Source organism: Pyrgilauda ruficollis, unplaced genomic scaffold (assembly GCF_017590135.1).
Source record: "Pyrgilauda ruficollis isolate IOZ18807 unplaced genomic scaffold, ASM1759013v1 scaffold16, whole genome shotgun sequence".
Taxonomy (NCBI): Eukaryota; Metazoa; Chordata; class Aves; order Passeriformes; family Passeridae; genus Pyrgilauda; species Pyrgilauda ruficollis.
This window is the reverse complement of record NW_024514764.1, coordinates 4,262,983-4,279,844: the sequence shown is the minus strand read 5'-3', so window position 1 is coordinate 4,279,844 and position 16,862 is coordinate 4,262,983. Positions and strand designations below refer to the sequence as shown.

General features: G+C 45.6%; 2 protein-coding genes across 3 annotated transcripts in view; one reads left to right on the top strand and one right to left on the bottom strand.

Moving 5' to 3' along the window:
• The window catches only part of PRKAR1B (protein kinase cAMP-dependent type I regulatory subunit beta), a 92,492-nt gene extending 89,577 nt beyond the window's left edge, over positions 1-2,915 (bottom strand). Inside the window, exons 1-2 of one of the 2 annotated variants that reach the window (XM_041462503.1) lie at positions 2,709-2,915; positions 1,551-1,755 (exon numbers count right to left, since the gene is read on the bottom strand). In XM_041462503.1, the coding sequence (XP_041318437.1) occupies positions 1,551-1,727 (177 nt within the window). In that variant the 5' untranslated portion in view covers positions 1,728-1,755; positions 2,709-2,915. The remainder of the gene's footprint in view (positions 1-1,550; positions 1,756-2,708) is intronic. The other variant, XM_041462502.1, reaches the window with a different exon arrangement.
• A 2,403-nt stretch (positions 2,916-5,318) lies between these two features.
• Positions 5,319-16,862, top strand: part of DNAAF5 (dynein axonemal assembly factor 5) — a 28,113-nt gene continuing 16,569 nt past the window's right edge. The window contains exons 1-6 of the mRNA XM_041462703.1: positions 5,319-6,000; positions 6,589-6,773; positions 7,816-7,940; positions 8,376-8,491; positions 13,290-13,522; positions 15,937-16,149. Coding sequence (XP_041318637.1) covers positions 5,466-6,000; positions 6,589-6,773; positions 7,816-7,940; positions 8,376-8,491; positions 13,290-13,522; positions 15,937-16,149 — 1,407 coding nt within the window. The 5' untranslated portion in view covers positions 5,319-5,465. The remainder of the gene's footprint in view (positions 6,001-6,588; positions 6,774-7,815; positions 7,941-8,375; positions 8,492-13,289; positions 13,523-15,936; positions 16,150-16,862) is intronic.

Genomic DNA, 16,862 nt, shown 5'->3' with positions numbered 1-16,862 from the left:
TATCCCAAGGAAGTCCTTGGAGATGGCTGGGCAATGAGGGAGTCAAACTGCTGTAGGAACAAGAATTACAGTGCTGGAAACCTCCAGAAGGAGCCTAAAGCCTCCAGGCTCAGCAGGCTCAGCCCCCAGGCTGCTCTGGAGAGGCAGTGCCAAGATTGTGTCCTCCCACAGCAAGCACAATATTCCCTGCAGTCGATGCCTTGATGTTTCTAAATCATCTTCCATTTTGAGCCAAGTGATATCCATCAGCTCCTGTGCTGGCATCCTGATTGATGTCCTACAGAACTCTGGGATCTGCTGTTCTTTGGGAAATAAGGGGAGATCACATGAAAGAAGATGTCATTTCTCAAGGGTAGGAGCTGCCCTCCTGTCTCAGGTGTGTGTGCTGTGATAACGTCAACAAAGCCAAACTCCCCCAGAACAGCTCCTCAAGAAATCCTCCAGCAATGGAGCACATTCCATAATACCACAGCATATTTTAATGGTGTTTTTTTTTTTCCCAAGAATGGAGTTTATCCTTCTTTTCAAAAAGCCCAAAATTCCACTTTAAGACGGGTAATAATTCACAACACAGTAATGAAATTCAACAATTTTGATTCTCTCAAAATGGATCTTGGCTGTCAGAAGTTTGGAATATACAGAGTTAAGAGACTGTTTCTTTTTCACAATAATCAAATACAATTACAAACCACCTTGTACTTTCTACCCCTCTCTGATGTTCCAAGCTGCCACCAAAATGCAATATTTGCATTTTTTTAAAACGACACGAACTTGGCATATACTCACCTAAAGAAAAATGAAACTGAAAAGCAGAGAGTAAGATGTAATAAATGTTTTACATCACTGGCGATACATCAGCCTTATGTATTATTCACTCCTGAAGACTGAAACTACTAAACCTTATCTCTCAAGCCTACAACAACACTTGCTCACACAACGTGCTCTTCCTGCAGAGACACCCCTAGGCTTTAGAAAGAATTTGTCTGGGGTTGCTCTAAAATGTTTCCCCCTCTCTGCACTGCCTTTGAAGGCAGTCACAGTAAGTGAGGTCTGTCTTGATGCATCCCCTGCCAGGGGATCCTGGATAGGCACTGCAGACAGGAGAGAGCAGTGAAGTTAAATAGCAAACTGCTCAGAGATTTTGAGAACTTGCTGGCGCCCTGATTTTGGTCAGTTTTAGGGGAAGGGAAAACCCCACCACTTGACAATGGAATAAACAACATCTTTTGCACCCACAGGCAGGTTCTTTCAAGAGATGAAAGTTCAGGGCACCATGCCTCACAACCAATTTGGGTCATTTTTAACAAATGCAGTTTGATGAGATATTATAATCTTGGTGTTATGCACAAAAAATTCTAAACTATAGCCATTGTTATAGTAGACATCCACAAATGAAGGGTTGGGGCTTTTTTTCTCTTAACAGTTTATATTTTCACAGTTGTGTGGTCATTTAAAATTTGAAAGAAAAAAAAAAAGTACCAAAACATTTGAAATCTTTAAACAATCTTTTTCATTTTATAAATGGAAAATGTCACCTGAAAATCACTGACCTTTTCTAATTTTTCAAAGTGTTCTCTGAGGAACTTCATGGGTCGGTCTGGCTTTGCTATACAGAGGTTTACAATGCATTCTTTTAGAATCTGTTGGATGTTGTGTTTCTGAACATAGAGTTCACATCCCTTCAGGCTCTCATCTTCTTCCACATTGCAGGAAGCAGCAGCAGCCATCTTCAGGCTTGTAAACAGAAAACACAACCTGGGTAAGAAAATGGTGCAAGAAAGAGATGAGAGACAGATCCCAAATCCTTTGTCAGAGAGATCTGAAGAGCAAAGACATTTTAATATTGCCTGTTGCCTATTGAGGACCTATTCAATTTGAACGTTTTAATGTTCTGGGGCTGTACGTGGAAATGCTGAACTCTGTCATCTTTGTATCATCAACATCCCACCAAGTACACAAAGAGGATTTAAACTCCTAGATTGTGATCAATCTTTGGAAAAAAAAAAAAACAAAAACACAAACAACAAGCCAGTGAAATTAACCTACGAGGCAAGGAGTTTCAAAAGCACTATTAAATGACGGTGTAAAGCCTTGCTTTGCTCTCCCCATGGGGACTCGCTCCTGTCACTAGAAGCCCAGCTTCTTGCTACAGAGATTTTTGGGCAATTTTAGCATCTCTTCCTTTCCCAGCCAGCGACCCTTGGCGACCCGGGGGAGGAGCGGGCAGAGCCCCCCGAAGGGAAGTGAGTTCCCCGAAGTGATGATGCTGTGGGGAGAGCAGCCCCAAACCCTCTTTATCTCCCCCGGCGGGGTTATGACCGCTCCGTGACGAGCCCAGAACGCCGAGGCAGCTTTACCCCAGCCCCGGCCTCTGTGCCCGGCTCGGTGGGTGCGGGGGGCGGCCGGGGCAGTGCGGGGGGCAGAGCGGAGCAGTGCGGGGCTGTGCGGGGAAGTGCGGAGCTGTGCGGCGGGAGTGCGGAGCTGTGCGGGGGGAGTGCGGGGCAGGCCCCGGGAGGCTCCGAGCGCCGGGGAAGTGCCCCGGGCCCGGCCAGGCGGATCTGCCGCCGCCGCCGCTGCCCCTGTCCCCTGTCTCTGCCCCTGTCCCTGTCCCTGCCCCTGTCCCTCCCCCTGTCCCCGGTCCCCGTCCCTGCTCCGCTGCACGGCTCCGCGCCCGGCCGGGCCCGGCGAGCGGAGGCGCCGGTAAATACCTGGTGGCCGGAGCGGCGGCGCCTCCTCTGAGCTCGCCGGCGGTGCAGGCGTGGGAAGCGGCTCCCCTGCCGGTATCCGCACTGCAGCCGCCGCCGCCGCCTCCGCTCCTGCCCGCCCGCCCGGGGCCGCGGGGCGCCGCGGGGACCCTCCTCCCGCTCCCGCACAAAGGCTCCGGCTCCGCCGCCGCTCGCCCGCAGGAAGTGCCGCCGCCGTCACTCCCCGGCGGGCGCGGCCTCCACCGCCGCCTCCGCCGAGAGGCGGCACGGAGACCGCCGCTCCGAACGGGGCTGCACGGAGCCCGCCGCTCCGAGCAGAGAGGCACCGACCCCTCCGCTCCGAACCGGGCTGCACAGGGCCCGCCGCTCCGAACCGGGCGGCACCGACCCCTCCTCTTGAAACAGCTCCGCACCGACCCTCCGCTTCCACCCGCACGGGCCCCTGCGCTCCGATCCGCTCCGGGCGGCTCCGACCCCTCCACTTCGAATAGCACCGCACGGACCCGCTCTGCCCCGCACAGACCCGCTCTGTCCCGCACGGACCCGCACGGATCCGCTCTACCCCGCTCTGCCCTACTCTACCCCGCTCTGTCCCGCTCTACCCCGCACGGACCCGCTCTACCCCGCTCTACCCCGCTCTGCCCCGCTCTGTCCCGCTCTACCCCGCACGGACCCGCTCTACCCCGCTCTGTCCCGCTGTACCCCGCACGGCCCTGCAGGGTACGGCAGGACCTGGCCTGGCTGCTCCGCACCGCCAGCCCGAGGACAGGCCAGCGAAGGAACAGAGCCGAGCCACGGTGGACAATGGTCTGGCCGTGCAGAGCAGCCTGGCCATGAGGGACACTCGGGATGCGTGAGGCAGCCACACCATGGAGGATGGCATGGCCATGAAGGACACTAGCCTGGCTGTGACACATGAGCACGGAGGACGAGCTGGCCATGGAACGTGTCCTGGCCATCGCGGATGATGAGCTGACCGTGCAGGACAGGCTGCTGGGCCAAGGCAGGCACACAGGAGCTGCCAGCCCTGCTGAGCACCCACAGCTCGGGAAGGGCTGGGGAGGGCCGGGAAAGGGCTGGAAAAGCACTGGGAAGGGCTGGAAAAGCACTGGAAAGGGCTGGGAAGAGCAGCTCACCAGCTCTGCCCCGGGGTTTTTAGAGCAAAGCCATCCCAGCCAGCAGCACTTCTGTGCAAGGCCGTGAGGAGTGTGGTCACAGCTGGCATTCAGCATTGGGCTGTCAGGAATACTCCAATACACCTTTGTATTCCTTCTGTTGCCAGGAAATTCACATTCATGTTTCCCATAGAATAAAGGATGAAACAGGATTCCAGAAGTTCACAGTCAAGCTAGGAGAAGCACAACAATAGAATAAACTCTGCTGGTAAACACAGGGCTATTTTAAAATAATTTGAATTAGTTTTGTGGTTTATTGCACTTTAGATTCGGTGTGATCCCTCAAGAAAAGGACCCTGAGAACCTTTTTGGTTTGAGGTCTGTTCCTTGCAGTCACTGGAGGAGAACACAAAACATGAGGTTGTGTAAAGTACAACACAAACACAATGTATATACACATTAACTAATACAAATAAACACTAAAAAGCATGCAGCGCTGTTACAGAAACTGACACCTTCCTGCTCCTGCTGTTTGATCCCTGCGGAGAAACAGCGGGGGAAGTGGCACATGTGAAAGTGGCCGGGCACGGAGCCCCGGCGCTGCCGCCGTCAGCCCTGGCACCACCCGCGGGCTCCCCCAGGCTGGCACCGCTCGCTCCCCGCCTGCGGAGGGGCTGTCACCCTGCCCTGTCCCTGTCACCCTGCCCTGTCCCTGTCCCCTCCCTCTGTTCCTGTCCCCTGTTCTGTTTTCCCCCGGCTCTATCCCTGTCACCCTCTGTCCCTCCGCCCCGCACTGTCCCTGTCCCCCTCTCTGTCCCTGTCCCCATCCCTCTCTCTATTCCTGTCCCTGTCCCCCTCTCTGTCCCGCTCTCTATCCCTGTCCCTGTTCCTGTCCCGCTCTCTGTCCCTGTCTCTATCCCTGTCCCTACCCCTGTGTCCCTATCCCTGTCCCTGTCCTTGTCCCTCTCCCTGTCCCTGTCCCTATCCCTGTCCCCGTGTCTCTGTTCCTGTCTCTATCCCTATCTCTGTCCCTCTCCCTGTCCCTCTCTCTCCTTGTCCCAGTGGCCTTGTCCCTGTCCCTCTCTCTATCCCCAGCTCTGTCCCTCTCTCTATCCCTGTCCCTCTCCCTTTCCCTGTCCCTCTCTCTGTCCCTCTCCCTGTCCCTCTCCCTGTCCCTCTCTCTGTCCCTCTCTCTATCCCTTTCCCTGTCCCTCTCCCTGTCCCTCTCTCTGTCCCTCTCCCTGTCCCTTTCCCTGTCCCCTTCCCTGTCCCTCTCCCTGTCCCTCTCTCTCCTTGTCCCAGTGGCCCTGTCCCTCTCTCTATCCCCAGCCCTGTCCCTCTCTCTATCCCTGTCCCTGTCCCTCTCTCGGTCCCTCTCCCTGTCTCTCTCTCCATCCCTCTCTCTATCCCTTTCCCTGTCCCTCTCTCTGTCCCTCTCTCTATCCCTTTCCCTGTCCCTCTCCCTGTCCCTCTCTCTGTCCCTCTCTCTGTCCCTCTCCCTGTCCCTCTCCCTGTCCCTCTCCCTGTCCCGGTCCCTCTCCCCGCGCTGTCCCCGCGCACTGCCGGGCACGGCCGTAAAGCGCGCTCCCGCCGTCGCAAACACCCCGCGCGTCCCTGGCGACGCGGCCGCCCCGGTGCCGGGAACATGGCGGCGTCCGCGGCGGCGGCCGAGCTGTCGCAGGCGCTGGCCCGGCCCCTCAGCCTCCTCCAGCAGCCCGACTGCGGCCGGGCGGCGCGGCTGCGGGCGCTGGAGGACATCCGCGCCCAGCTGCAGGGCCGGCCGCTGCCGGGCGCGGTGCTGCAGGAGGTGTTCGCGGCGCGGCTGCTGCGGCCGCTGTCGCGCTGCCTGGCGGGGGACGCGGCGGAGCGGTGCCGGGAGCTCGCCCTGCAGCTGCTCCGCCACGGGCTCAGCCACGGCGAGCGGCCCTGCGAGGCGCTGCCCGTGCTGCTGCCGGCCCTGGCGCAGCGGCTGTGCCCGCCGCAGGGCGCGGAGCCCAGCGAGGAGCTGCGGCTCGGCCTGGTGCAGCTGCTGAGCCTGCTGCTGCAGCGCTGCGGCGCCGCCATGGCCCCCTACCTCGGCGACATCGCCCGCGTCCTCCAGGCCACCCTCCTCGACCACTATGCCGAGGTCAGGCGGGAGAGTTGCGGCTGTGCCGTGGCCTGCGCCAGGGCCATGCCAGGTGGGGCTGAGGGATGCGGGCAGAGGAGGCGCGCTAGGAGGGGACGGGGATGCAGGCAGGGGAGAGATGAGGGGTGGCACACGCCCTCGCAGGGGTGCTCTGCGGGGTTTGGAGGGTCTGTTGGAGAAGAGCCGTGGCAGGAGTGTAGGCTGAGCTGTTGGGTGTGGGTAGTAGCAGCAGGAGGGGCTAGGAGAGGGTTTGTGGGCAGCGTTCAGCTCTGATGCTGTATAAAGTTAAAGCTGCCTGCTACATAAACACAGCAACACTAGTCAGGCTGCGGTTCATAGTGGTACAGAAATCGTGTTGCTCCAGCTCTGTCACCCACGTAGAGAAAGAAATAGAATTACTGAGCAGCATTAAGCCCCCCCCTTCCCCCCAAATGCATTATTCCATACAAAATCATCTTGTACTGCTGGCCCCAACAACTGTTGGGTGTCATGGGTATATCCATGCTACACAGAATCAGAGAGTGGTTTGGGTTTGAAGGGACCGTAAAGATCATCTAGTTCCAGCCCTCTGCCATGGACAGGGATCCTGCCCACGGTGGGAGCTCACATGGTTGATGTTTCTGTCTTTCTGCCCTAACAGAGCACTTCCATATGCAATCAGAGTCTCTGATAAAACCCCTAATGCAGACAATTTCCCACCAACACTACAGAGTTCGTGTTGATGTGATTCAGGCTACTGGAGCAGTGATACAGTTTGGGAATGGAAAGTCTGTGGATGATGTCCTGTCTCATCTGGCCCAGAGGTTATTCGATGAGATTCCCAAGGTGTGCTTTTCTTCCTTCTTTTCTCAGCATTTATTTTAAATCTGTTTAAAACCCATCCCCATGGCGTGGGTTTCTTGGCGTTTCTCTCCCTGCTTCCCCCATTTTCAGCTGTCTTGCATTCAGCTGAGATCTGTAAATACATCTATCATGGTTTAATCCCAGATGGGATTAAGGACCACGCAGCCCCTTGCTCACTCCCAGCTCGTGTCACCTGTCCTGGCATTGCTCCCTCAGCTGTTTGTGCAGCTCCTCACTAGCACAGCTTGAGACACCCAAAAGTCCTTGACTTAGGGTAAGCTCTGCTTAGCAACAAGTAAACATCAGTGTGTTATCAGCATTGTTCTCACACTAAATCCAAAAAATAGCACCATGCCATCTGCTAAGATGAACTCTGTCCCAGCTGAAGCCAGGACCATGTCCCATCCAGCCTGTATCAGTTGGAATCTGTCCCAAACCAATGCTGGTCACTGCTGTCCAGTTCAGCAGGGTGGTGAGGGTTTTGTTCTAATGGGTGCCTTCAATTCTGTCTTAAATTCTCTGCCACATCTCCCTGGCCCTTCATTCTCTGGCCTTTTCAGATGCTTAACAAACATGGTATGGATCCCTTTATAAGGTGCAACTGAAGCAATAATTTTAAAATTAATCTTTCCTTTGTAGTGAACAGAGAAAATTTTCTTCTGGAGATGTGCTTGGAAAGCTACAAATTCCAGAGAAATGTACATTTCTTAAATTCTCAGGAAGGAACTAACCACAAGTATTTAGTTTTCTGAGTTAGGTCTGTGTCTTCTCTTCCTCTCAAAGCTGTGCTTTTGTGCAGCAAAAACTCTAAAACTGACTAAGCCAGAGTGAAAAATGAGAGTGTGATTCCTTGTGTGTTCCTTAACATGCTTCCTGCAAGTGAGGAAATGCTGGGTTCTTGTAATTTCTTCTGAGAGTATTGATGTGCTTCACCACATCTTATATGCAGAAAGCAAATATTGGTTTTATTATTTTTCTGTTATTTTCCTGACACCTTTAAAATAGTTTTTTTGTCTCCCTGTAGGTACGGCACGCTGTAACAACTGTCATTGGAGAATGGTTGCTGCACCTACGAGACAGATACTCATATTTTCACAAGCTGATCCCTCTGTTACTTGGCAGCTTTACTGATGAAATTCCTGAAAATACGTATGTGGAACCTTTAGTCTTTTTTTCCCCCCCTTAAATAGATGTCAAAGAAGTGTTCCTAAGTTCAGAAATGTCTTGCTTGGAGGACAAAACCCTCACTTCTGTTTGTTAGTTAGTTTGTTTTTTCTTAGATTGAAAATGTTAGCATTATCTTCAGTATCTTTTGTTATACTGTCCTTTCATGCTACATTCAATTAAATGTGAGAGCAACAAAGACAGGGGTGGACAGAGACAGAATTATCCCTTGGGAGAAGAGGCCTCTGTCCACTGAGTACAGAAGAAATATAAAGTCTCAACTTAATGTGCCTAGGTTAAGTGGCTGGAATGTTTCCCATCCTTCCAGCTGAGTTCAAGTAGTCAGCTTTTCCAGAAGTCTCATTTTAAAGTGTTTTTCTTTGGGGTCATGGTGGTATAAAACTCTTATTTTATATCTAGGAAACTGGCTTGTACCTACTGGGAAAAGATAGGCTTGCAATGGGAGAAAGAGAATGAAGAAGATTTGAAGGATAAGATGGATTTTAGTGTTTCACCATCTCATTATCCCAAAGGAGGTAAATGTTGTACTGGAAGTGGTTTTTGCTTTGTGAATAATCTCCAAGAGCTGCAGAGCAGTACTCACAGCAGAGCAGGATGTGTAATATTCATTACAATATGTAATATTAATGTAGAGAGGTAGCATGTATAAAATATATATAAAATTATTTAAATTATTAAATTTAAATTTTAAAAAGTGATTTTTCAGTAACCTCATTCTTTTTTTTTTTTTTTTTTTTTTTTTTTTTTTTTTATTCCAAAAATTTTTTTTGGGAAAAAAAAAAGGGGTAGAAAGGAATATGGAAGCCAAAGGAAACAATTTTTAAAGTAATTTTATTAAATACTCCAGCACATCCCAACAGCTATGGACTTGGCTGCTCCCTGTAGAAACTTAAGCTGCTCTCCTATTAGTAAATGTGCTTTAGTATGTGCAAGAAAATGAAACATCAACAGTGTGGAAATGTCTTGGTGTTTTTTTCCTTTTTTTCCTTTTCACTCAAGTCAGCCATCTTTCACTAAATTATTTTTCCACAAACAGCTAACACTGTAATTAACCACTGGGACCATTTGGTCCCAAAATGCACATGTATGTGCACATATAGACTTGCAAAATGATTTTTAAGACTTCATTGGATAACATACTTGCAGCTTAGTCCATGCGTTACCAAACTCTTTGGGATTCTGGGTTATATGTAGAACATCATGTGGCCATGAGAAAAGCACATTCCCCTTTTTACTTCTCTATATAATAATGAGGACCTTGCTCAAAAGTGTAGTACCTCATCCTGACAACCTTCAGCACAAATCCATAGCCATTACTTCATTCAATTTTAAACAATCTTCTAAACAAGTTCAGATGTTACACTATCTGGTCCTTAAATTTTGTTAATCTCCGTCTTCCTCCTTTTTGAATAACAGGAGAAAATGTTTTACAGATAAGACAGACCTATAGAATCACATTTTGCTCTTTGCCATGTTAAACAAAACACCTTGACTTAACAGACACATGCTTGGGAGCAAAGTGCCTTTAACCTTTTGCCTTGATTCCTGAAAATGGAACCTTTTTTTTTTTTTTTTTTTTTTTTTTTTTTTTGTTAATCCAAAAATTCATTTTGGAGAAAGTAAATGAGGCTGCCTATGCTGAGAAAAAGGTAAAGCAGTGGTGCAGAAACAGCAGTAAGTTCTACATCAACCAGCAGCCAGGTGCACAGTGGGCACAGAAATGACTGGAAAGAAAGGCAGGAGAAAAGCAGCCATGAGCTAAGTCCTTGAGTAATGAGTGCAGGTCACAGCATTAGTGATCCACATAATAGGTGCTGAAGAAAAATTTGCAATGAAATTATTTCAGACTTCTTGTGAAACACTGGGATGCTACCTAAAATCTGCCAGTGTACATGAAGAATGTGGGAACAGAGTAATTTCCTTTATTATATACAAAAGCCCCAATGCAGAATGGTAGTTTACTTTTTAGTACCATGTGATTTATAGGTGGCTTTCAAACATTGTGTTTGCAGTAGCTTGAAGCTTGTTTCCTGTCTTGGGTTCACAAAGTTAATGTTTAAAAATATGCATATGAGAGCTGGGGGAAGAGAGAGTTTAACTGGCTCATTTATTGATTTCTATACTCATATTTAACTGAACAAAAACTCTTTTGGTGTGAAAGAACAGGTTCATGCTTGACTTGTGCCTACATGACAATCACATCACAGAATACCCAGCAGCAAAATCCTTTCCATGACAGTGGGTTCCGGAGCTCTTTCTTCTTTGAATTACACTTCTTTTTTTTCCTTTAAAGTTGTTTTACTCAGTAATGCTTGAATGAAAGGGGAAGCACTTCATAATGGTGACTGGTTTGACAGAACTGTTTAGCTTTGAAGGCAGGCAAGTTGATCTGTCATCCTTCCCAATCTTTTTTCTTTCCTCCTTATTTTCTGTATAATCTTACCTCAGGGGTTTGGAAATGCTAAAGAAGGCTTTTACTTCCACTAGTCATGGCAGAAACATATTTCTTCTCCTGGCAGTCAGAGAATCTTTTAACAGACACAAATTGATGAAGTTGAGTGTCTAAGCTCCAGTCACTAATTTTGCAATGACCATGATATAGTGAAGGTCATAAAAGGTTTAATTTCATTGTCTTGGAACAGTGATTACCATTTGTACAGCTGATGGGGTTACCTGGGTTAGTTTTGTCTAGGTGTGTGTTGGGGTTTGTGTGTATAAGCTGTTGTGGTTGGGCTTTTTAGAAAGTGACATCTACCAATTACTTCATAATTGAATGGTATGTGATCTCCTAAATCATCTCCTTAGCACAATAAATATGCTTCATGAATTTGGGCAGCATTCCAGCCTCACATTAAATTGAATTTTCTTGCATTTTTCTTGGTAGAATTATGCAGTTAAGGCTTGAATGTGACATATATGTGTGTATTTTCATATATGTGCACATACTAAAGAATATTTTAAAGAAATGGCCTGATAATTTTGGACTTGAGTCCCAAGTTAATGGTGACTTTTAGGTATCATTTCTTGCTGTTTATCTTTACTTCCAAGGTGTATATCTTATTAATAGTCAGGCTTGATGTGACAAATAGAAGAAAAGTCAGAGGAAAGGATGATTGGCTGCTTAATCCTACAGACACAGAACTTTATCAGAGACACTAATATACCTTATGTGGTGTCCTACCACAGCCTGTGTATGGATAATTGCTATTATCTGTGTCCTTTCTGTTTGCTCTCCGTGAACATTTGGTTGGTTTGTTTTATTGGGAGTAGGGTTTGTGTTGGGGTATTTTAGTATTTTGTTGCCGTTTCTTGTGACTTTAGTAGAATATTTTTTCTCCAACTGTGAGTCTGTAGTACATTTTATTTAAGTAGCTTTGTCCAGCTGTCAGACTAATGGACCTGCCACAGGAGCCCTGCTTTGATCTCCCAGTGACAGATCCTGCAGGTCAGAGGGGACCAGAGGGAGACCTGGTGTCATCCAGGCACTGCACAGCTTGCACTGAGCCCCAGCACTCATTGCCTCAGGATACAGGTGCAGACAGTTTATAGCAGGGAAGTCTTTGACAGGAGTAGCTACAGGGATAAATGCCTGCATTTGAACATCTGAAATGAAGGAATTGCTGATAAAGAATGGTCCAAATTCTTCAAACAAAATTCTGCCTCGGGTTCAATAGGATGCCAGTCTGTATTTGCTGTCTCAAGTTGATTTCTTTATTTGACCTTTTGCTACTCATTGTCAGCTTTCATAATCCAGAATGTTTCCTTCATTGACAAAAGAAGCAGCAATTCATGTCCTGATGCTTGAATTTTATTTTTTTCCCTAGTTAGGTATTTCATAGGTATTTCTAAGCCTTTTGTATCCTCAGTTAGTCAGTTTCCCTTTTAGCATTTGTAGTTACACAGGCCAGTGCAGGAAAATATCTTGAGACAACTCAGTCATTTTCTTCCTGAGCATTTACAGAACTCTGCATCAGAAATAAAAAAGGCACTCACACATTCAGTGTATTTTGACACCTCATAATGAATGATGTCTCTTTCTTAAAACAGCATGTGAACATTGTGATTGGCAATTATGAAATCGTGCTTCTCAAAGAACAACTTTTCAGATTTTGTTTGTATAAACATATACAGTGTTAAGAAAAGAAAATAGACTGCAGGAAAAAAATCTCTAAAAAAGTTTATCGCTGGTTTTTTTTTTGGAAAGGGCTGTCACAGCTTTATCTGTAAAGTACAGAACAGGACATTTGTTAGATGTTTGTGATATTGGTCAAGATGCTCTTCTGAATCTCAGTGATTTAGAAATTAACTAACAAGTAAATTTGATGATTACCAAAACAGTACAGTAGACATTTGTTGGGAAAGGTAAGTTTGTTGGTTATCCAGAAATGTGCATCCTTTGTTAAGGCGGGGAATATATTTTTGCAAAACTTTTGGGTTCTTTTTGAAATCAAAAGACAAATCAAACCACAAAAACTCACTTTCCACAAAGTCTTAAGGAAAAAAAAAAAAAAAACCAAAACATCCCCCCAACTTGTGTATCATAATTTTAAACATAGTATTCCATTTTTGAAACACTGAAGAGGCACTTCAGTGGGCTGCTTCTCCTGGAAAGGCCTTAGCAAGGAGATGATACAATAGCTGTGATTTTTAACACACTATCAATTTGTTGGCCTGATCTATTACACAGCATCTGTACAAGCCATAGTTTGTGCCCTTTCTGCCTTCAGTTTGCCAGACACACTTTTAACCTTTTCTTTTAGAGGGCACAATTGACATTGTCTGTTTTACTGCAGCTCATGTCTTCTGTACTGTTTGTGCCTTCTACCTTCTTTCCTCCTCCAAATTATACTGAGCTCAGCATTTGCATGCACAAGTCAGCCTTCTCTTTATCTATGTGTGTTTCAGTTTATTTTTCTTGGGATTTGTGTTGCTGTTAAAATTAAAAGTGAATTACTAAGCTGTGTTTTCCAAAGTGGGTAAAGACACGCATTCATTTCAATTATCTTTCTCTTCTGCTTCCATAAACATTTTAAAACATGAAATCTAAATCACTGTCCAATAAAAAATACATAAATATTCAGAGAGGTATGTGGAATTTTAATTCTGCAATATTTAGTTTTGCAATTTTAATTCTGCAATATATATTGCAAGGAAATGCAACCTTTTGCAGGTAAATTCCTCAGCAGCATTTGGAGTATTTTGTTCTATGCTGATGCAGATGCTCTTACCTTGCAGCTTTTAAACTTTTCTGAGATTGTTATGCACTGGCTTTTCCTTTGATATTTCTTTTTGGGTTGTTTTTGTTTTTTCTAGAGACTCGACCAGGACTGGGTTGTCGTGAACTTGTGTCGAGAAACCTCTCCAAAATTCTCCCAGGTCTCTGTCATGATATCACAGACTGGCTTGGGAGCACAAGAATCAAAGCATCCCAGCTCCTGTACACATTATTGCTGCATGCAGAGGATCACATCACCCAACACATGGAGCTACTGCTGAGAGCTTTGTACCAGGCATGCTCAGATGAAGAAAGTGAAGTGGTTAAAAATGTAAGTTTGATCTTTTAAAGTAGCTGTTGTACACTGAATAAAGACTTTATAGTCTTCAGTCTGTCTTCTGAAGGTTGACTTTACCTTAGGTCACTGGGAATTGCCCGTGACTGAAGGATCAGGCTCAGGTTTATATGGATGTTAAAAACATGTGCACATTATACTTCTCTAATCTGTTAAAATAAATGTATTCCTCTATTGTTGGTATGAAGACCAATTGTAAAGTTGTTTAAATACTGTTTAGTTTGTATGCCAACCCCATGAAGCATTGATAATAATCTCTCCAAAAATTATAAGCAGTGGATTAAAGTGTAAAAGCCTTGGGGCAACAAATTCAATGTAAAAAAATGTGCAGGTCATGCCCTTTCAAGTTAATTTCACTTACCTCCCCCTGCTTCATAATCCAACCATATATTGAGGTAAGTTTATTCCATGTGATACCCATATTCAGTGTTTGAATCTTTGACTTAATGCTTGGAAAATGTGGGGTTGGGGGGAGGGGGGTTGTGAGGAATAATTAGTTTGATTTTTAGTAACAGTTGATTCTTTCAACACTTTGATCAACAAACCAGTAAAACAGATGCAGTTGAAGACATGAGATAAATTTAGCAAAAGAAAGACAGGTGGTAGAAATGCTTTTACAATTTTAAGATAAAATCTTCTGTTCCTGTTTCTACTCAAGGAAGAGAACATATGTATAACAAAAATGTATCTACGTAACTTACTCTAAAGTTACAAATTTTATTGCTTTGGGAAATTGGAAGAATGTGTTCTTCTTACTGGATGCAGATAGTCCAACCCTAAATCAGGCTCTTGTTTAGGTTCCTGCTCTCAGCTGGGCTAAAAAAAACCATAAATAATTATGACAATAAGGCCACGTAGCCCTGCGTTCTGTCAAATTTCCTATCAAGTGCTTATTGCTATAAATCTAAATACAAAATATGTGTTCAGCACATAGCTGTCCCTTGCCTTTTATTGGCCATACTCATCTCTTCCTTGGAATTCCACCACTAATCTTCTCACGGGTGCTTCCAAGAGATTTATTCCTGGTTAGGAGATGATTCCAGTATTTAATTGTACTTTTCCTTGTGCAAACATAAGAGTCAGCAACTTCGGGTTTGGGATGCTTTTTATCTCTTAGTGATGCAGCTTCCCAGGATACTGTGATAACCTCCTCTAGTTTGTCACTTTAGGAGCCCATTTCAGAGCAGCCACCAACTTGGAGAATGTCCATGTCTTTCTCCAGTCTAGTAATACCAAATGGGACCCTTTCATTTTTTTCCTCTATTAAAGTGATTAAATCGATCAGTACAAATGTATGAAAACATATTTTTGAACTCTTTAACTGTTTTGTCCAGTTTTCAGAGCTTTAAGAGTCTTTTCGCTTCTCTGTGGCAAATATGGAGGAGAATGGAGTTCATATCTACACAGAGGATGCTACAGCTCCTTTGAGTCCTATCTTTGTGAAAAGAAACAGCTCTATATAGTGCAGATTTGAACTGTAGAACTCATTACTATGTGCTTCTATTGAGACTAAAAGAACTAGCATGATTCAAGTATTAATTAGGTTCAATAAAAAAAAAAAAAAGTCATAGCAAAGTCACTAGCTGTAAATGATAGAGAAAGCTTTCATCTTTGGGGAAATGACCCAACCATTAAATCTATGGGGGTGGAAGAAGTGTTCCTGTTGCACAGGTAGTGCTGTAGTAGTTGATTGTTTCTTTATTCATGCACATGATTGTAAACATTGGGCATCAGTCAGGCAGTAAGCCCTGGTGTGGTGGTGTTTCATGTGGAATACAACATCCTGATACATCTGCAAGGCAGGAATGGGACCAAGGGGTGCCACTGTCATGGGAAATACACAGTAATTTAAGCCTTTCAGTTAAAGAAGTAAGATGGAAAGCAGTGGGCAGTTCCCCCATGGCATTACCTCCACACTTAACCTGATCTGTAATGTCAGCTTCAAGGTATAGTACAATAACAAAAAATTCCTCCTTCCATTTTTTATAGTTACAGCTTTTAATAAAGAGGGTGATGAATTAAGGGTGAGCCTCAGGACAGCATTTGAGGGACAAAGTGCTAAACCACTAAATGTGCAACATCTGGTTGCTCTAAATTGGAAACTTTATTACAGTGAAGTTGTACACTTTGTTTCTGTGCATTGCTTTCTCATGGAAGTTTGTCTTATGTGGGGAAGGCTGCTTGCAATGTCTTATTATGTGCTTACTGAACATGTCAAGAAAATTTCTTCATGCATATAATCATTACTGAGCGAGTGGAAAAGGCCTACAAGGCAACTGCTGAAGCATTTAAAATAACAGCTGGAATCATAAAAAGAAAAAGGCCATGATACGTTGAATGGTCTTTGTGTTTTCAGGAAAATCCTCAAGTTATTCCTGTTCTTTTTTCAGAGCGTGAAAGCAGCAGAACTGATTGGAACGTTTGTCAGCCCTAAGGTGTCTTTGAAATTAATCACCCCAGCCTTTGAGCAGACACCCAAAGCCTCCTGTGTGATGGTTCTGGCTGCAGTGATTCGAGGTAGCCCAAAAGAAATCTTACAGCCTCATGTGGCCCAGCTTGGCAACACACTGTCACAGGCTGGAGTCTGTCAGAGATCTGAAGAGGTAAGGAAGGCTGCAAAACACACAGCAGGATACAGGCTTTGACCAAACTACCTTTACATTTATTCTCCCTAAATGCTCCCATTCCTGTCCCTCCCTTGCACACCTGTCTCAGGAAATAGTTGTGGACATGTGTCTGAGACAAAACAGGAGCTTCCCCATCCTTCTGGGCTATGTCGTGGTCTCCTGGGCAATCTGCTGCTTTCAAAGACTTACCAACAGTCCATCCTCTCAGCAGATGTAGGTTCAGGTAAAGAACTGCTGTAAAGGACTTCACATAGTGGTAAGAAAATGAAGAGGCAAGGCAGGGAGACAAGCAGCTGCTTAGTAAATACAGTACTCACAAAGGACTACCCTGGCTGGTCCTGAGGCAGAGTTTAACCCATGGTTTGAAATTCCTTGTGTTCACAATCAAAACAAGATCATGCACTTCAATCCTCATCAGTAAAAATGACTGAAAATCTTTTATAGTCTATTGTAATTGGCATGTCAGGTTTCCCAAGATTCCCTCTTAATGTCATCTGATTTTTGTTTTACATTCTTATTTTCCATTTCAAAAGGCAGGTACCAGCACTTTATGTGTATATTTAGGAGCATGTTTTGCAAACTTTTGGTCTTGGTTTCTTCTCTTTAAGTGAAAGTCTAGAAGGAAGACTTTTTTTTATCAATTAGAAATTTACTTCCAAGTGTATCCTTAGGTAACAGCTGAATCCAAA